This window comes from Haemaphysalis longicornis, unplaced genomic scaffold (assembly GCF_048455015.1).
Source record: "Haemaphysalis longicornis isolate Haplotype H1 unplaced genomic scaffold, Haemaphysalis longicornis Haplotype H1 scaffold_4, whole genome shotgun sequence".
NCBI lineage: Eukaryota > Metazoa > Arthropoda > Arachnida > Ixodida > Ixodidae > Haemaphysalis > Haemaphysalis longicornis.
Window position 1 is genome coordinate 204778579 of NW_027526361.1, and position 20624 is coordinate 204799202.

The following is a 20624-nucleotide window of genomic DNA, read 5'->3' on the forward strand; positions in this document are numbered from 1 at the left end:
CAGCTGTGTGATGTGTTTGTCTTGGGCATGCAACTCGAACAGACATTTTTTGGGAGCTACTTATTCCCTTTTCAGACCAACTATACGTTGTGTAAGGTGCCAATGTTTCCTTTTGTGCCTCTTGTTCATAGCTTCTCGTTTGTGGGTTTTTTTTTTTTTTCACAGTCTTAGTAACCAAGCTTAGCTTGGGTCTAAAATGTGTTGAAACCGGCCGGTCTATACTTCTTCACTTGCTGCTTCCTCTAGCTTTTTCCTGTGAGGTCGGTGCATTGTCCAGATTATGTTTGTTGGTGTCAGAGCGCGAGAAGTGTTGTGGCGTTTCATCTCGCTGTGTAGCTCTCTCAGCTTCTTCATGCTCCAGTTGTGCAAGTTTTATTCAGCACTTGTGTATGGGATGCAAGAGTGGCCTCGAATTTACTCCTACTGCAAATTTGCCTCGGCAAAAATATTCGATTGTGCCGTATTTACGAATACTTGATGGCAACGGCGACACAAAAGTAACTTTTTGTAGTGTCAAGCAAAAGAAAAAAAAAAGAACTGCGAAAGTACTATTGCAAGGCCAGTGGAGGCATGGAAAATGAACATTTATTTTTCAAACACTGTCACTAGACGTTGTTCCCAGTCTCAAAATGTTCTGTTTTTGCTAGTTGTCACACCATTGGACGAGTTCTCGGAAATAGAGTCCGCTGATCCTCTCAGAGAATGTCATCTTCGGTGCCATTGAGTGCATTTGAGGTCAAACACTTGCGCTGAGGGCGCATCAAACACTTGCGCATTTGAGAGTGGTTGCACTGTTCTGTGACAAGGTCAGCAACACACTTCTCCAATGAGAAGTGGCGGCTGTGGCAAAGCCTAGGAAGCCTTTTTGGTTGGGCTCACACATGAAAAGGCGTTCCCACCGTCCATGGATGGTCGATTCATTCACGTCGAGGCTTTGGGCAGAAGCTGAATTGCCCATTTCTTCAGCCGTCCAAATAGCACGCTTATTAACACGACCATTGTACTGAGCGCGACACGTTGCCATCGCAAGGGGAGCTGGAGGGGAGTCGAAACACTCGAGAGTAACAAAAGCCAACGAGGCCTTCTTACACTACGACACAGGAACAAAAGCAAAATGCACAATGTTGCTACCTCCACAGAAAACAAAACAAAACAACAACAGCAGCTATTGGCTTGTAGTGGATCAAAATGGCTCTGGCATAAGTTGCCAACATAGATAGCAAAATGGCCAAAATGCTAGCCGTCTAATTAGAGTTGGGTGCATCATTGCACTTTTTAGGCAATTTGAATTTCGGTATTTGATTGCGACGCGAGGGTCGTTCAGGCTGCAAAAATCTGAAAGAAAAAGAAAACTGTCGTTATAGTTGAGTAAATATGGTAGGTAACTAGGATGCTTGCTCAACACACACTTTGAGCCACAGCAACAAGCAGAGGGTGGGTCATCGTGCTTTGCGTAAAGAGGCCAGGCTGTGCTCGTTTTGCTGTCTTCCTGAAAACCGGGTAGAAGATCCATTTCCCGGCTGTGATGGCTTTTTTTTTTTTTTTTTTAAGGGCAGAAAAAAAGATGTGTCCATAAGCAAGTTTTGGCGCATGTACAGGAGATCTTGAGGGGGGTCTCTGCATCAATTTGTAGCTTTCCTGCACTATATGGTGTGTGTGCTTCATGCCCGATCTGTAACTTCTGTGGGTAACCAAAGTTTCACTGCGACAGGTTTTTTTTTTTACTTTCTTCCTATCTGATATGCAGTAGCATTGACATAGCGTCAAGAGCTTTCCTAGTGTCAACCATCCTTCTAGTAAAAAAAAAAATGCTTGAAACCTTGCTTTCTTCTGTTTCTCGCAAGCTCTAAGACAAAGTGTCTCCTGGCCTTGACTCACCTCATTGGCAGGAAAGACGTACATATTTGGAAGGTGGCTAGTAGAATTAGCCTCCGTGATTGAGTTGTGGCTGTGGCCTTGTTTTCTTGACACCTCCCCCTCCCCTCTCGTAGTCACAGTGCTGTACTTGCATTTTTTACACCGGTTACATTCCTCAGGTCTCTATATGCAGGTGTGCTGGTGTGTCGAGCAACTCCCACGTAACCGCTCGAGAACTACTGCCAATAATAAGTCATCAGTCACTTGACTTGGCACTTGTGACGAACGCACTAGGTTCAACAATGGGCCGTCCATCATAGGTTTTGACACTTATACTAATGAACCTACGAGGCTAGACAGAGATCTCTGGTGCTCAAGGTTTTTCTTTGTAGATGGGACAGTGTTTACACACACGTGTGCAGAAAATTCGCTGGGGTACGTACAGTAATCCGTCGCTATAGCGAAGTCAGCGGGACGGCCAAAAATTTCGTTATAAGCAGTACCGTATTTATTCGAATATAAGGCGAGGTTTTTTTTTCCAAAATTTGTATTCTCAAAGTCATACCCCGCCTTATATTCGAAGCTCGGTATATTTTACGGCAGTTTCTTCTACTCTCCAAACTGCACCCTCGCCTTATATTAGTGACCGCCTTATAATCGAATAAATACGGTATTTCGATGTAAGCGACAACTTGAGAAGAGTTAAAGCATTTGAGCTTTAATTGCGCCACAGCTGTGACGAATCAAAACACAATGTATTTCGTGAAGCGAAACTTTATCAAGGTGCAAAAAAGGCATCGAGTTTTGGCTGTTTCAAGCTCTTGGTGGGTACAAGCAACCGCTGCTCTAATTTGTCCAAGCATTGCATGATGCTGTCGTCGCCGCACATAAAAGTGGCAGTGGCCACATCTATAGGGGGTGTGCAGGCGTCACGGAAGGCTACGAGAGGTCCGCACTGGAAAGTGCCACAAACGCAGTGACTCGAGTTTGAGGTTGTGTTTGGTGAGAGGGAAAAAAACAATTAACCCCTCATTGCGGGTGCGCGGCGCAATCATGAAATCCGACCGGTTTTGCACTGGGTTCTCTGCATGATCATTGGGCAATTTTTTTCCCTAGCTGTGCAGCTGTTACGCTTGCGACACGAGAGTTTTACGGTGCCCTGTTGTCGATGACACTGCTGAGTCTATTGAACGAGTGTCGGTGTTCGCGCACTATCTCGTCCACGCCATTGACCAATGTGTGGGAACAAAATTCAGTGGCCCTGCCACGCATTTGGACTGTTTGTCTAAAGTCGGACGGGGCGAATCGAGCATGACCGGCTCAAGAAAATAGCCGGGGAAACACCAGCTTGCGTTGACCTGCTATGTCGATCGCCTAACTCGCGCTGAGTCGCCGCTGCTCGGCGATGCCTCCGCTCGCCACTTTGCTCTCAGCGGGTCAATCTCTTCGTGCTCTTTGATTAATGCGGCCTAAAATGCATGACTTTGGGTTGGGACCAGAAGAAATTTCGAATAAAGCGATATTTAGAAAGCGAGTTCGTAGTAACGAGGGATGAATGTATATACATTTTTGCTGCAAAAAATGCGTGTTAAAATCGTGCAAATGTCTGCGGTAGGGCATTCTTGGACGTTGCAACCGGCCCAGTTGTGCCTTAACGGCGCCGAAAGCAACGTTGTGTGTGCTGCGCACCGCAGGGCGTTCGCGGCCGCTGTACCCGTCGCCTACCGTGTTCCTGCTCTACTCGTACGACTCGGCGGCCCACTTTGAGGCGGTGCAGGCTCTGCAGCGCTTCCTGTCGGAGGTGCCCGGCGTGCGGGTGGTCTTCGACGTGGCCGAGGCCAACGACATGGGGGCCCCCCACCACTGGCTGCCCGCCTGGCTGCGCCGAGCCGACCACATCCTCCTGGTCGTCTCCGACGGCGTCTACGACAAGGTACGGAGGGAGGATGGAACAGTTGCAACCCCCAGGGTGTTGGGTCTGTGACACAGTAAAAATTCATCATCATCATCACCAGCCTATCTACACCCACTGCGGGCAAAGGCCTCTCTCATGGATCTCCGGTTACCCCGGTCCTGTTCCAACTGCGACCAATTTATCCCCGCAAACTTCTTGATCTCATCTGCCCATCTAACTTTCTGCCGCCCCTTGCAACGCTTGCCTTCTCTAGGGATCCACTCTGTTACTCTTAACGACCAGCGGTTATCCTGCCTTCGCATTACATGCCCTTCCCACGTCCATTCCTTCTTCTTAATTTCTGCTAGTACGTCCTTAACACGTGTTTGTTCCCTGACCCACTCTGCTCTCTTCTTGTCCCTTAATGTGGCACCTGTCATTTTCCGTTCCATTGCTCGCTGGGTCGTGCTCGCTGAGTCGTCCTCAAATCATAAAATTACCTACACGACCCTCCAATAAGTTAAAAACTGTGCACTGCATGTGGGTCACCACAGAAGGCTGTGCACATTCTGCCGTCAGGCCATGTTTCACATCACAACCACAACGGGGGAGAGGTGTGAAGAAGGAAAAGAATGGGAGCAGAAACGAGGTTGCAGAACCAAAGATTGCAGGTGTTGCGGGCTCTAGAAATTCCCTGGTCGTTCATCTGAAAACCCGCTGGCCGGCCATTTTCCAAAGGTTGCCTTTCAAAGCACGAAGTTTCCAATAGCCTAGGTGTTTTACCCAAACGTCCGGGGGAAACACTTCTTGGGCTGCTGAAAACTTGATGTTTTAAAAAATTATCCGGGTACTGAAGTCTGCTTATGTGTTTTGAAGTCAAAAGCACTTTGGCTTCCCTTGTCGGCTCTTATCAAGAACGTCTGCCCTGTCACATTGCGTTTCTGCCCCGTTATTCGCTTTCGTTTCGTCATCTTTTGGCATGGATTACTTCGACAGGCATTCTGGTCACACTCCGCACCACAGCCTCCCCGGAATCACAGTTCTCCATAATGGGCACGTGGCATCACATTTGCCTGTCACGTGCTATCATATGAGTGCTGTGTGCACTATAGGAAAATCTGGCTTCTACTCTAAACACCTGTGTTAATTCTGTTTCGAACTGAAATGTGTTTTGTGTTTACTGTTTAGCAGTGGCGCTTATTTTCTATATTAGACAGCGACAACAACACCAGTTTTTTTATTGATTTATTGATTGATTGTAGGGTTTAACGCGCCGACGCAACGCAGGCGATTAGGCGCGCCGTAGTGGAGGGCTCCGGATTAATTTTGGCCACCTGGCGATCTTTAACGTGCGCCGAAATCTCGTACAACACATGGGCGTTTTTTCTTTTCGCCTCCATCAGAACAGCGGCCGCCGCGGCCGGGAATCGAACCCGTCACCTCGTGCTCAGCAGCACAACGCCTTAGCCACAAAGCCACCGCGGCGGGTCGCCAGCTTTCTGAATGCCTTGTTTCAACCTGAACGGCTTCTTGCAAGGACAAAGCTTTGCAGTGTTAGGGCGAAACACCTAGGCTGTAGGAAACACTTTCCTGTCCTACAATGTACAAGAAATGTTCCTTTTGCGTTTCGAAATGAAGCGTCTTTACGTTTGAAACGGGCCGGTGGCTTTTTGAGTGTGCGACCTCCGAATTTCTGCTGTCTTTGCTGCTCACAACCTTTGCTAAGCCCTCGTTTTTGTGCCCATTCCTTTCCTTCGTTGCACTTCTCGTGCTTCGCAGATTGCTTGGGAGGCGTTGCCATCTCTCCAGAGGTGAACACATTTTTGTTTCATGCTGTTTATGTATGGCCCTGCACGGCGCAAGATTAGTGAAACTGATCTCTCTTATCCCTTGTCCAGGGGTGAGACAGCTGCGCATATTGCACAGTTTTTATACAAATCTGTCTTGCTGCCCCAAGCTGCCCCAGAAGCATAAAAACTGCGAAAACTGCGCCAAGCTGCTCCAAAAGAGCCAGTACAGCTAGGATTCTGACGCTCACGCGAGTTTCAGTGGGAAAAAAATGATGACGTGACCTCAGTTTTCAAGCAGGCTTGCTTAAGATGGGGCTATTTTTAGCGGTTTGATTGATACCTTGGTCAATCAATCCAAAAAACGTGGGGTTCAGACAGCAAGAATTGTCAAAGAAATCATTTTCTTGGAAGTCGCATTTTGGGGTTGAACGTTTTGTATTCTGTACGTTTCCATAGTTTCCTTGCCTAAAACCGTTGCAAAGTGCCGTAGAAAAAACACTTTTCAGCCAAGGTGACAAGCTAGTTGCGCAAGTTGACGGAAAAACCCGAAAGTTTCGCTCCAGTGCATCTCCAGAACGACACTACCGGGCGCCACCATCTTGGTAAGGTTAGATTGGCCGAGTCCTTGTAATCCGCATTCCAGTCGCTTTTTCTATCTTCTCTCATACGCACCCAAATTGCGAAAAAAAAGAAAGACGGTGAAATGATGATAACAAAAGCTTCTTTTTGATCTATTGCTGGCTTCACAGAGACGGCTGTCCCGATCTCTGTGTAATGCATCAGTTCAGGCGCTTAGTGCGCTTCGCCGATCTTTTCCGTGGTTTAGGTTGTGCGTGCGACCGGGTTCCCGTTCAGTTGTTTTATCTGTTGCGGTACTGAACAATGACGGTATCGCAGCAGTAATGCTTGAGAACATGGGCCAGGTTACGGGAAGTTATGCGGCTCGGAAGACGGAGTTCAGCAAAAACAACTTCACTGTCGTTCGCCCTTGAGTGTGAAACACGCTGCGTGCGTCTATAATCGGCGTTTGTGAAGCGAAATTTCAGACTCATTGGGGTGTTACAAAACGCGGAGTTATTGCGGTTGGACAGCAAGCTCACGGGCCGCAGAAATGGGACGGTCGACACGCCAGAAGTTGCAGTGCAAGCTGCTTCGCCGCGAAGTTTTTGGGCAGCGCCCGACAGAGGAACTGGTTAATCTTGCACACGAGTAAGAGTACTTAACGCATGTGAAGTTAAATTTGATGCCAAAAGTGAACTGGCCAAATTGTCAGCGTTACTCCAATTACGATCGTAGGAAACCTCGGGGATGAAAATGGGATAGCTCGTTAGTTGCAACTACCGTCTCCTCACTTTGCGCAAATTTTGCCATGGCTGAACACTTGTTCGTACAATGCAGTCTAGGATTTGAAAATAATAATGTCAGCGTTGAAATGATAATAAAAATGCCTTTCTGTTGCAGCATTTTTTAATAAGGTGGTTCTAACCGCTCTCTTCATTGCCAATGCATACAGCCTGAATAAAATTCAAGCTTGTAAGAAGGTAGTTCAGTTCGTATCTTAGCATACTCAGATGAAAAAAATCTTTCTCCAATGGCTGTTTTAGTGTTGTTAGTACTCCAAACTGATTTAAATTTGTACTTTTCCCCCGAGTTGCTACAAATTTGATTTTTTAGGCTCCTAAGATCAAGTGTCGTTAACTGCTCCAAATGAAAATTCTTCTGCTTCAAAATCGACATTTTGCTGCTCCAAAAACTACTCCCAAATCTGTTTCCACTGTCTCACCCCTCTTTTTCGGCCTCCGTTTGTTTACTTTTGCGCATTGGTGTACAAATTGAGGTTTCGGCGTTGGCACACATGGCATCTCCTCTTACGGGGATTGCTCAAGCAATGGTGATTGAGTTTTCAAAAAGTGGAATGGGCAGTGAAAAAGTTGCACTACAGTTTTTTTTTTTTTTTTTTTTTCATCAAAAGAGGCAAAATTCTGTTTTTTTTTTTTGCGCAACGCCAGTGCTCTCAAGAAAGACAAACACACTTGAAATGTGTAAAACTGGCTCTGCTGCGTAGTCTGTGCTATCCTACTTCAGCTGTGGAAGGTTGCACAAAGAAGACGGGGCAAACGGGTAACAGAAGTCGGAGTCATTCCACATATGGAAAATATCAGTCATATGTGCCATGTTAGAAGCATGGGTGGTATATTGCACAGCATCGACGCAACCCATCGTGGATTAAAAAAAACAGGCAAACTGGTGAAATCGTTTGCATGAAAAATGTTACCCCCTCTTTCCTCTCGTCATACGCCTATCACTTTTGCCAGGCCACAAGGGGCTCAGAACCCAGCTGTAGTGAAGATCGGCTGGTTCAGGTTGCCTTATGATACACATAGGTTAGCAAGCAAAGCTTTGTGGCCAATCAGCAAACACGTTCTGTCTAACATGTAATAACACAGGCTGAAAAAAGAATGTTTTGGTGCAGTCAGCTTTGGTTTTCACCTGGCTCAGTGGCTAAGCCGTCATGCTCTTGGGCTCAAGATAGCAGGTAAAAGCAAAGAACAGGTCTACAAGGTCTTGGGCACACGTTGTAATTGAACAACCCCAGGTAGCCTGAACTAATCTGCAGTGCTACCCTGTGGTGTGCGGCTTGGTCTACTAGCAAGAGCGTGTACCCACTTTGTATTTTAACTTCAACTGCAGTTTTTGACAGGACGTGACGGCCCCTGGAAAGGGCTTGCCTGAAATATCCCCCCCCCCCCTCGCAGTGTGATTGCATCTCGGTAGTGACTGCAGTAGTGCGTGCATCAGTGTGGTCATTCCTCTCTCGCCGCAGATTGAGAAGCAACGACGACCCCAGCACGAGCACCACCCGTGGGGGGACCTGGTCACGCCGGCCGTCTACGACATTGTCAGGCTCGAAGAGCTTCAGCAGAAACTGGTCAAGGTGAGGGCAGGCTGCTCTGCTGCTGCTCAGCGTTGGCGTCGCAGGGATGGCGCGGTGAAATGCCTCTCAATGTACCTGACAGTCTTTCGTCGTGCCCACCACAACTGTGGCAGCGCCACGCAGCTTTAAAGGGGCCCTACATATGCTCCCAAAGGTCGTACCCCTTCATGGCAACGTATACCAAATACTACACCTCTGCGTATAGCAGAGGCCGCACAAACGCAAAAAAGATCTCCTTTCTTTCCTTGTTTACCTACCGATCCTCGTCGCCATTCTGCCGCACTCTGACGTAAAGTTTTGGCTGTGATGCAGCCTCTATCACGCACAAAGCACTAAACCTTATACAGCGCCGCTTTTGGTGGGCCCCCCTTAATAGCCAATCGGCATTCCCGGCTCTGCGGGGAACGTGGGTGCGGTTTCGGCGAGCAACGCTCTGACACTGGCGGCATGGCGTATCTCAGTAGGGACGAATGTCGATCATCGCCATTCGTCACACGAGCGAAGCTGCATTTTAAGATATAGCATGTTGTTTACAAGGTATGAATAACGCTAAAAAAAAAAAATTAGCAGTGGCTTACCTCGGCTATGCCAAGATATACGCAGCATGAGCTAAGGTTCAGCTAATTATTCTTAGCTTTCCTGGTTGTCTAGGATTAGCTTGATTACCATGCTGACACACAATGACACACACACCAATGACACACACACGGTATACGCATTATGGGACACATGTATATTTGCCAAGCGGCTCCGGAGCAGCGTCCCCGATCGCCTTAGAGCTAAGCTGGTTCCGCAGGCGCACGCCGGTGTTGCTGCGAAGCACGAGCCATCGGTTGCACACCCAGCCACCCCTCGCATGGTCACCAGGTGGACCGGGCAGCCACGTGCCGTGCTTGCGCAGCACAGCTCTCCAGGAGCCGCGCGAAACTGTTCAACCTCGGCCAGTGTAGCTCCTTTGCAGGCAGAAAGGCCATTACACGTGCGACTGTGCCATACACCTGCCTGCATAATGAGCCCTCCCCCCAAATTCATGCGAAATTTTCTAAGAAGAAAGTGGGTTCATTACGCGAGTAAATACGGTAATTTGAGCAGGGATGACGTCTTATGGGCCACCATTATAAAAGCGTAGTTATCAGTGTGGTAACTGCGCGTTAGCAATGCATTTTTCGACGTCAATGCATTGCGCTTACAAGCTGTAAAGGCACACCATTATGTTGACCTTGAGTGGATTTCTGCCCACTGCGGTATGACTGGGAACGTCAAGGCGGACGCTGCGGCATCGATTGTGCTTGATACCGTTCTCCAGACGAGATGCTTCTGCCCCTGCATCCAAGGCTGCCTGGTGTTGTATATTTGTCTATTTGGTTTCGGTTCCGCGATCACTGCCGCAGGTGGCGCCAGTGTTGTTTAGGTATATAAGCATGCGCAACTTGGAATAAAGGGTCTTTTGTTCCGATGTGCACTGAAGTTGTCTAGTCGTTCATTCATCGGCGGCACACGCCGCCACTACATTGGCGACGAGGATGCTCGTTTAGGAGGGGGCGTGATTTTCGTGATTTTCGCCAACTGTTTTCTCCGCCATGAGTGTTTCCGGACTGGCACCACCGCCCCCGTTCCTGCCCACGCCTGGCCGTCCTGCTGTACCCTGGCCGCAATGGATCCGCATCTTCGAGAATTTTCTGCTCGCATCGGGTGCTTCAGAGTGCGCGCCGGACCGTCGCAAGGCTCTTCTACTGCACAGCCTCGGTGTCGAAGGCCAGCGTATATTTCACACTCTGCCGCATCCTTGGCCAACGCTAAGCCCGGTGAGCAATCAACTACTGATACAGAATCGGGAGTTATCAAGGACACTACTCAGACAAAGCATGAAGCGTCGTCGTACGATATCGCTGTCGCAGCGCTGCATGCGCACTTCACGACAACAATCAATGTTGTGATCGAACGGCACCGTTTCGGTAGGCGCGTGCAGCAAGTCGGTGAAGCAATCAATGAGTACGTTACCGCGTTACGTGAGCTTTCAGCTACGTGCTCTTTTCCTTCTCAAGAAGATTCCTTGCGTGACCAGTTCGTTGCGGGTGTATCATCTCGCAATTTGCGCGAGCGGTTGCTTCTTGAAGGGTCTTCCCTCTCGTTCGCTCGAGCTGTACTTATAGCGACGCAGTTCGAACAGGCAACCAATGACCTCCAAGAATTTTCCACTGCAGATGCGCAGCGCATAAATGCTTGTGCAAACACTCCGCCTTCCGCACCTACTTCCGCCGGTCCCTCGAAGCGTTTTCGCAACCAGCAGGCACATTGTTACCGCTGCGGTTCACCTCGGCACAACGCGGCTTCATTCCGCTGCCCCGCCAAAAACAAGCGGTGTCATGGTTGCGGTATTATGGGTCATTTTCGCTCGGTCTGCAACAGAAACGCCGCTCCGGTTCGTGAACTTGACGGAGAAAATTCGCTAACTGAAGAAGTATTAAGCATTCTGGCTGTGACGACATCCCCTCGTCCCGCAATCTACATATCAGTAGCAGTTGGTCGAATGAAGTTAACTTTCCTCGTGGATTCTGGGTCATCAGTTTCAATTTTGACGCATGACCTGTTTCGGCAACATTTTGAAGGACAGGCACTTTCAGCTCCTCGACTTAGGTTACTGGATTATTCGAAGAAGTCAATCCCAGTGTGTGGTTGCTTCTTTGCAGATGTCATGTACAGTAACTGCACTGCTGTTCTTCTTTTTTATGTCGTTGAACAAGGCACCTCGCTTTTGGGTATTGATGCAATCAAGGCGCTCCGTCTGCAGATTGATGGGTCGTCACTACAGTGCCTTGAAACCACAGCGACGCGTACTAGCGCTCGAACGGAGCACTCCTTCGTCAAGACAGAAGGGGAGCAGCCCATTCACCTTCCAGCAGAATTAGTTGAGGAATTCGGGGATATTTTCAATCCAGGTCTTGGCATAGCGAAAGGGTTCGTGCACCGCGTCAAAACACGGTCGACAGTTCAGCCAGTTGCTTCGAAACTCAGGCGCCTTCCGCTCTCACTGCGGCCATGAGTCTCGGAAGAACTCCGCCGTTTGGAAAAAATGGACGTGATAGAGCGAATAGAGGCATCCGAATGGGTGTCCCCCATTGTTGTGGTTGAAAAGAAAGATGGAGGTATCCGCCTTTGTGTAGATCTTCGACAGGTAAACAAAGCCGTCGTAGCAGATAGCTTTCCCCTCCCTCATACAGAAGAGCTATTGCATAGTCTAGTGGGGGCAACCCACTTTTCCAAGCTTGATCTTGCATCAGCTTACCATCAGGTCATGCTTCACCCCGAGAGCCGCGATTTAACGGCTTTCATAACACACGATGGGCTCTTTCGTTTTAAGCGCGTGTGTGTTGGGCTCGCGTCAGCACCCTCTGCTTTTCAAAGCATGATGTCGAAAATTCTGCAGGGTTGCCGTGGCGTCCTGTTCTATATCGATGACATCATTGTGTTCGGGAAGGGCAGAGAGGAGCACATGACGAATCTTACCGTAGTGCTGAGGCGCATTAAAGAGTCAGGTCTCAAACTTAACGCCAAATGCGTCATCGATGCGCCGGAGCTTGCGTTTTTGGGCCACAGGATAACCGCAAACGGTATTGAGCCGTTGAGGGAAAAGGTTGCTTCCATTCGAGACACGCCAGCGCCCACTGACCCAACCAGCCTTCGATCATTTCTGGGATTGGTCGAATATTATGCTAGGTTTATCCCCAACTTCGCTGACATTGTCGAACCAATGCGACTTCTTCTAAGAAAGGGGCAGCGATTCGTTTGGTCTGACGAGACAGACGCTAGTTTCAGAAGGGCCAAAGACGCGCTGGCATCTAGCTCCATACTGAGAATGTTCGATGCATCTCTTCCAGTTGTAGTGTCCACTGACGCATCAGAGTGCGGTCTCGGAGCGGTCCTACAGCAGGTGGACGGACATGAACTGCGCACTGTCGCTTTCGTGTCCCGAGTTCTTTCGCCAGCGGAGAGGAAATATTCGGTGGGAAAAAGGGAAGCGCTTGCCTGTGTTTGGGCATGTGAGCGATGGCACGTGTACCTGTGGAGACGCCACTTCACGTTGCTCACTGACCATCAAGCCTTGGTGGCAATGCTTTCAACTCAAGGGACAGGAAGGCGCCCCTTACGAATAGCGCGATGGGCAGAGCGCCTGCTACGGTACAACTATACAGTTGAGTATCGCAAGGGGTCGCAAAATCAAGTGGCGGACGCACTCTCACGCTTGCCAGCGTCGTCTTTCCAGGAAGAAGCGCTTTTAGATGAGGTGGTATCGGTTCTCGAAATTCCTTCTTGCATTACCAGAGAACAGTTTGAGCAGGCACAATTGCAAGATAGCGCATTGCAACAAAGCAAAATCTATGTGCAATCGTCGTGGCCGGCGCACAATTCCTTGTCGGCTGATATTCAGCCGTTCTTCAAAGTACGTGACGAACTTTCGGTGGTAGACAATCTGATCTTGCGTGGCGAATGGCTTGTGGTTCCCACATCACTCACGCAGCAGGTAATTGCGGCAGCACATGAGTCGCATCCCGGAGTGGTGCGAACAAAAGCGCGGCTGCGAGAAAAGTATTGGTGGCCGGGCATGGACCGCCAAGTCGAGCTAGCTATTCAGAGGTGCAGCATATGCCAGGAAGCAGACAAAAGTACAAAAGTGAGAGCTGCACCATTGCAACCGGTCCCATTTCCAGATCAGCCGTGGCAGAAGCTGGGCATGGACATTGTCGGTCCATTTGAGCGGGCGCCTTACGATTGCAGATATGCAATCACGCTGGTCGACTATCATTCCAAGTGGCCCGAAGTACACTTCTGTGGTGACACAACAACCAGCCCAGTAACGCGGTTTTTGGTGTCTGTGTTCGCGCGCGAAGGCTACCCAGATGAGATTATTTGCGATAACGGTCCACAGTTTGTATCCCGGGAATTCGAGGCGTTTCTGCAAGATCGCGGCATTCGCTTGAAGCATTCGTCCGTGTACCACCCACAAGCAAACGGCCAAGTGGAGAGATTTAATAGAGTATTAAAAAGCTTCATTCAAGTGGCGGTTCTTGAGCAGCGACCCTTGCGCCAGGCGGTAACAGAGTACCTGGGTGTCTACCGATGCACACCGCATGCTACAACGGCAAAAGCTCCTGCGCTTCTGCTACACGGACGGCTGCCAAGAACTTTATTAGATGTCGTCAGGCATCCATCGGGCACCTTCTTTGACGATCCTGGGTTGGAACTCCGGCGTTTACGGGAGCGGGTGAAGCAAAAACAACAGGACAGCAAACGATACACAGATGTTCGGAGGGCTGCAAGAGAAATCAGAGTTGACGTTGGTGACTTCGTCAGAGTGAAGAAACCCACAATTAGATTTAAAGGCGACCTGGAATTCAGCTGCCCAAGAGAGGTGATCAGCAGAAAGGGACCAGCCTCTTTCCGCCTGGATGACGGTAAAACCTGGAATGCGTCGAAGTTCGCAAAGGTTCTGCGAGCCTCTCCTGCTCTTTATACGTGGAGAAGAAACAGTACAGCTAGTGAAAGAGGGTCTCCGCCTACATATGAGGGTCCTACCCCAGAATTAACGACGAGGACTTCTTCGGCTGCTCCTTCGGCTGCGCTGGCGTCCAGGTCTCCTTCGGCTGCGCTGGCGTCCAGGTCGCCTGCTGTTACGCAGTCGGCTGAGTCTCCCGGAGCAGTCACCCAGCAATGCAGGGTGCAACCACCAAGAAAGAGACTACCACCACAGCGTTATGGCTACAACTAGTGCGGGAAGTTGTGCCAAAGCGAAAGGAACTGACATATTCATTGTGGTGGATTTCTTTAGTAAATGTGATCGTGTATTGGTATTTAGCTATGTTCATTGCAGTTTGTATTTTTGTATAGTATTTTTGCATATGTACTAACATACTAACCTACTACATTACTAATCCATATAGCTGTTTTTAAGGAAGGGAATGTGTTGTATATTTGTCTATTTGGTTTTGGTTCCGCGATCACTGCCGCAGGTGGCGCCAGTGTTGTTTAGGTATATAAGCATGCGCAACTTGGAATAAAGGGTCTTTTGTTCCGATGTGCACTGAAGTTGTCTAGTCGTTCATTCATCGGCGGCACACGCCGCCACTACACCTTGAGTTTTCAGCAATCTATGGTGGCTGTTGCGCCGCTTCACTCCATAGACTCGCACGGGACCTGTAGGATGCCTGGCGGACTGTCCAGGCATGACGAAGCGGTTCTTCACCGCGTGCAGCTAAATGTCGCTTAGACAAGTTACTTTCGCTTCGAGATGGAACAGGCCACTTCCCCCTTTTGCACTCTTTGTGGCGTGCGCGAGGGCTTGAACCACATATTATGTGAATGTACGCGGCATGTAACAGCTAAGACATCCATTTTAGTGTCCTTGGGCCGTCCGCTTTCTGGAGGACTAATTCTAAGTGACGTATTAGGCCCGTGGTCTAACTCTAAACGAGCATCTCGAGCGACGAAAGCTTTCCTGCGAAGCACAGTATTTCCTGTCTTTCCTGCGAAGCACAGTACTGGATCAGATTCTCTGAACAGGACTCTATTAATGAGCACACCATTGTCATCATCACTTCATCGATATCATTTTTTTTTAAATGCAGAGCATTTCAGTAACTCACAATGTCACGCGCTTTGACGTCCGTAGTCGTAGTCCGCAGCCCTCCCCCTACACTATATAAAAAAAAATACTATCTGGCGCCTGGTTTCGATCCCTCGACCCTGCGGGCGGAACGCAATGTACCGTATTTACCCGATTCTAACGCGCCCCCGATTCTAACGCGCACCCGATTTTCCTGGCAAAAAAAAAACAAAAAAACTTGCACCTCCGATTCTAATGCGCACAGAACTTTGTGACCCAGACAAACGAATGCAACAGAAACGGGCGATTTATTTCCCGAAGTAATCTCATTCATCTCACTCCTCGTCGCTCTCCGCTGACCACAACATCTCGTTCTTGGTGCCGTCAAGCGCGTTCGCGGTGCCGCACTTCTGAACGAACATTGAACCATGGTCTATGGGACCGTGGCCCACGCCTCGTACGCCCATCCCGAGAGCTTCTCCAGAGGTGCACGCTTTAGCCGACCGCTCGTTTTGAACGCGTGGGAGCCACTGCTACCATTGCTGTTATCAAGCGCGCAAGTGAAACGATTTGACGATTTGTGTGAACTCCGATAGAAAATCCTAGGCGCCTAGGCTTGCTGCGTCCGAAAAATCGTTGCTAAAAGCTTTGACGCTATCTTGAGGTGGCGATGGCGATGGGTGGGACGAAATTTCCGCTGTTTCAGCTTTGTATCCGATTCTAACGCGCATGCGATTTTTCGGCCTATTTTTTTCGGAAAAAAGGTGCGCGTTAGAATCGGGTAAATACGGTACATGGTGCTCTACCCACTTCACCACAAAGCCAACACGGAATGGGAGGCTACGAACGCGCCTTATATCCTTGACTCATTCAAACTACGTCAAGAAGCTGCTGATACAACGCATTCACTACCACCAACTCCCCAAACACTAAACGTTAACGCAATACACCCACCCCCTATGCGACGCATTTACTCGAGTCCCCCTCGCGGGGAGATGGGCCCAATTTTTTTTCCCCATACATCTGGTGTAGCAAGCTAGGCGCCTTGGCCAGGCTAACCTCACCAGTATCATTAAAGACAATTTTCTCTCTCTCATTCAAGTTATATGGTCAAACGGGACTAGAGGCCCCACTACAATGTACCAATCAGGTTTTTTGGTGGTGGGTCAGATTGGCAGCCACCAATCGCTCAAACAAGATTCTCTGACGCCATAGACTACTGGCTGGGGAGTCGCCACTGTTGTGTGTGTTTTCCCCTGATATCTCCATTATTTGTGTGAAGTCTGGGACGAAATTAGTAATGTTGTTATCGGGACAAAACAGCCTTTCCGATGAACTCGACTTGCCTTTTGTCTTCGTGGCCTAGGCCAAGTGCCTGTGACGTAACCTGGCCATCCCGGGAAGCGTTGTTTCCCTCCTGTCTTGTCCTGCCCCCTTGGCAGGTGGTGATGAGCGGCACCCCGGAGACCAAGGTCCCCACCAGCCTGTTCACGCGGGGCACCACCTTCCGGCTGCCCAAGCACTCGGCGCGCCTGCTGCACCACCTGTTCGGACAGCTCTGCCACTCGGTGATCCAGTGCAGGGCGCGCCACCCCGAGTGGCCCCTCCCCGACTCTGAACGGGCACTCAGGAAGGCCCTCGAGAAGTTCGAGCTGTCGCGCGGAACCTGACCAGGGGGAGGAGGAGGAGGAGGAGGTAGGAATTCGGGGAGTTCCCCTGCTTGCTTTGTCGTGGAATGTGACGTTGCGACACGTGGTCGTAGCCTCCATCAAGATCAAGGATGGCGTACCTCCCACTAACACGAGGGTCAACCCTGAGGGCTTCCTTAGCACCACAGAGGCTCTGAAATCTGTTCTGAAATTCATACCTGCCATTTCTCCGTCTTTGCCTGGGAGACTCCTGATTTTTACCTACGGTATTTTCTGGTCTATAAGTCGCACCTTTGTATAGGTCGCACCCCCCTCAAAATGACAGTTTTTACGAAAAAAAAAACATGCATAAGTCGTACCGGTGGATAAGACGCATCAACGAAAATTTCAGAAAAAAAACGCGACTTATACACCGGAAAATGCGGTATCCTTGTGATTGTACAAGAACAGTCATAAATCTTACAAAAGGTGCCCCAGCCCCACTGCTAAAGAGTGGATTTTTTAGAAAATCGAAAAAAATCGCTTGGTAAGTTTTAGTTTTCTTGCTAGACCACATCACTGTCCCATTCACTTCCGGTCTCCCTTTTGCACCACGTGAAATGTTGTGAAATGGCGCGAGGGATGAAATGCGTTTCTCAATTGGTAATTTCTCGGCAATTAAAGCATCTTTTGCCACCGAATAAATTCTGACAGGGCTGTGGGGCAGCTGAACTTTCGTCTGAGCCCAGCTTGCTAGTTGCCTTCAGTGTCACTTTAACTGCCATCATGAGTTCGGTAGCCAAGTGAAGTCAGCGGAAGTCGTATCCAAGCCATTTGAGTTCAGTGAGCGTGTAGGCCCTTTTTTTATGTATGTAGCTCCGTTGACAACATGGCATTGTCAAAGCTGAAGAAGCAATATTTGCAGTTTTTCTTTTAAGGCCTTCTACTAAAGAATGTCCATGTTTTGTGCTATCCCGGAAAGACGAGCACTCCGGATTTTGCATGACTTGTGCGTGCGACGTGAGCGTTCCGCACGGGGGATAACGTTATGAAACCATTTGTCAACAACCGTGCTGAAAGCAGCCATACTCTGACAGGTTTTTCAAGAAAGCAAGTTTCTGCCATAATGAAGCTAGTGCAAAATATTGTTCCGTGCCAAGAAGTGTAACAGGCGAAGTTGGGGGAAAAGACAAACGGAGATTTAGTTAGGCAAACTTGTGCCTCTAGAAAGAAAGCCACCAAAAAGACGTGGTCTCATGCGAAGCGCCGATCAGCCAAATCGGCGTTCTAAAGCACGAGCCGTTCCACGAACTCTCCTACACGTGCCACGTGGAGGAGCCTTTTGTCGTCGTCGTCTTCGTGGCTCCGCCTCATAGCAGACGCACCGTGACAATATCATCAGTAAGAAAACTGCATAGCTGGGCAGTTCAGTGTGCCCTGCTCCTCCCAATTGTAAATAAATGTCATTTCGAATTTGCTTGGTTTGAGGCATTATTGTGACCTTATCCAGGCTTATCTTGTAGGCTAGACAAGTCATGTATGCTGCAAAAAAAAAAAAAAAGAGAATATCTCTCTGCTTTCTCCTTTTCCTGCGGCCAATCTCCCAATTTTTGAGGTCTTCAGATTGGCAGGTACACTTATTATGCCACTGCCTTGGTGAAGGAAGAGAATCGGACGTCCTGAATTTGGGTGGAATTATACTACCGTATTGACTCGCGTAATGAACCCACTTTTTTCTAGGAAATTCGGCATGAATTTTAAGGGGAGGGTTCACTATGCGGGAAAAAATTGCGAGATTTTTAAAAGTTGAAATTTCATACAATAAAGTTGCTAAGAGAAGCGCTGTTAGAGCCTCACCTTTTTCGTAAAAACACGTAGGTAATTATGTAATCAAATTTCTTTTTCATTCTCATGAAGTCCCTTGCGGCTTCCCACTTGTTGTTGGCCCACAGCGCACCGTCTTCTGTGCCATCAAGGCACTCCAAAATATCTTTTCTGACACCGGGAAACTTACCCTCTTCCGGCTCACGAAACACACGGCGATCCCTGTTCGCTGCTCAAAAACCTCTTGTTGTCACCCGTAGCGTACACGCACTGGGTCAACACTGAAGTGCCGCCCAGCCACGCCATTTCCGTGTGCATCAACGCATGCTCCACCACCTTCAGTTTAAAACCGGCTGCGTAGCTCATGCACTGGCCCATCGTACGGAGCGCACCAGGAGCACAAAAAAAAAAGGGTGCAACACAGCTCAACAACAAAACCACGGAGCGTAATGGTGACGTCGCGGAGTAGCAAAAGCAGAGGAGTGTGGAGTACGTTTAGTGCTTTGTTCGCACGCCTCCAAAACCAGCCGAAACAGCAAAGAGCAGGAAAAGAGTGCGGAGTACGGTTTGTGCTTTGTTCGCATGCCGCAAAGTTCCATGGCGCAAGAAGGTTTGTTTTGCATTCAGCAGGTGGCGCTCCGCAAGCACGCAATTTTTTAATTGTGAGCCACGGCATTCCGCTCACGTGTTTGGCTACTGTTGAGATTTCTTTTTGTTGGAATGCGTTTTTAGCGTTTCTGCACGCACTGTAGCATGATATCAAGTTACTGCAATCGTCTACGGCATCAGCAACCATGCTGAGATGAAAACTTATTCCCGCTGAGTTTTTTGTTCAATGTGACAAAAAAAGTCAATTCTCAAGAAGAAAAGTGGGGGGAGGGCGCATTACGCAAGTGGCTTCATTACGCGAGTAAATACGGTATTAGTCATGCAACCGTCGATGTGATGAACAGCATTGTGTGGAAAAGGCAAATCCACTCTAGCTCATCTTTCTCATATCTCGTGTTTCTGACGGTAGTCTCTCGTTTTTCCTCAGTCATCATGGCACCCGTGAGCAGTATCTCAAAAATTTCTTTTGCATCTTGTTCAGTGACCTCAGTTCTACCTGTTCAAATCCTTGGCTAAATTTTAAATTCTTCATTGAGCGAGAATTCGATTACGCTGAGCGTAACGACAAGTCACCAAAATTACGGGAAAGCGAAAATAAAAACTGTGTGGTTGCCTTCCAATGCTTGCATGTGCGGGGATTTTGTTCGCCAGCAAAAAAGAAGCCTGAACAGCAGAAATGGGGGAGGCTTTCACCGAAAAATTGGCAAGTTAGCCTTGGCAGAGAACAAAAAGTCTGGGCTGCACTCGTAACGCACAAATTTTCAATAATTTGTCTCACAGAAGGCCCGAACTGGCGCAGTTCACATACTCACACCAAATCACAGGTATCAAAGTCGCGTGATAAGCAGGCTCGAGCATTGTTTGACCTTTGCAGAACAGAATAGTGAAATTTTAAATTTGAGCATACAGTCTAATCCCGCTACAACGAAGACCGCTTCAACGAAATTTCCGCTTCAACGAAATATTTCCAATTCCCTGTCAGCTAGCCATAGAAGTCAATGCAACAAAGTCCTCGCCACAACGAACCATTTGTCTGGCTTGCTTTCGCTTCAACGGAATTTTCAATGATTTGGGCTAAGTTTGAACAATTATTTTACAATAAAATAGCATAGCGCCAGCTATCTAACTTTTTATACATTCAGGACGCTTAGTTTCACCGAAAACCTGCGCGGTGCGCCCAGACGGCCACCCAAAACAAAAACAAACTCGTAGGTGGACGCCATTGTTTGATGGTGATAACGATGGGGCGATCCGTCTTTACATTAGGCGCAAGCCAGGTTCGCCAAGCCGGAGCTATAGCCAATCTGTATCCAGTTGAAATCGCGCGAATATGGCACAGTGCCGTCATGTATGTGTTGTGAGCAGCTGTCCTTGCAGTTTTCCTGCTACAATTCTTCAAAGTCAAGAGCAAAAATAATGTTTTCGTGTTTAGTCTTGAACCTGCATCATCCTATCTTAGTCACGAGCGGGCTGTCGTGATAAATGC

General features: G+C 48.7%; 1 protein-coding gene across 2 annotated transcripts in view; it reads left to right on the forward strand.

Moving 5' to 3' along the window:
• LOC144179614 (uncharacterized) overlaps window positions 1-20624 on the forward strand; it is a 62922-nt gene that overhangs the window by 34499 nt on the left and 7799 nt on the right. For both annotated transcript variants that reach the window (XM_077708033.1, XM_077708034.1), the window contains 3 exons: window positions 3552-3790; window positions 8366-8476; window positions 16520-16772. In XM_077708033.1, the coding sequence (XP_077564159.1) occupies window positions 3552-3790; window positions 8366-8476; window positions 16520-16747 (578 nt within the window). In that variant the 3' untranslated portion in view covers window positions 16748-16772. The remainder of the gene's footprint in view (window positions 1-3551; window positions 3791-8365; window positions 8477-16519; window positions 16773-20624) is intronic.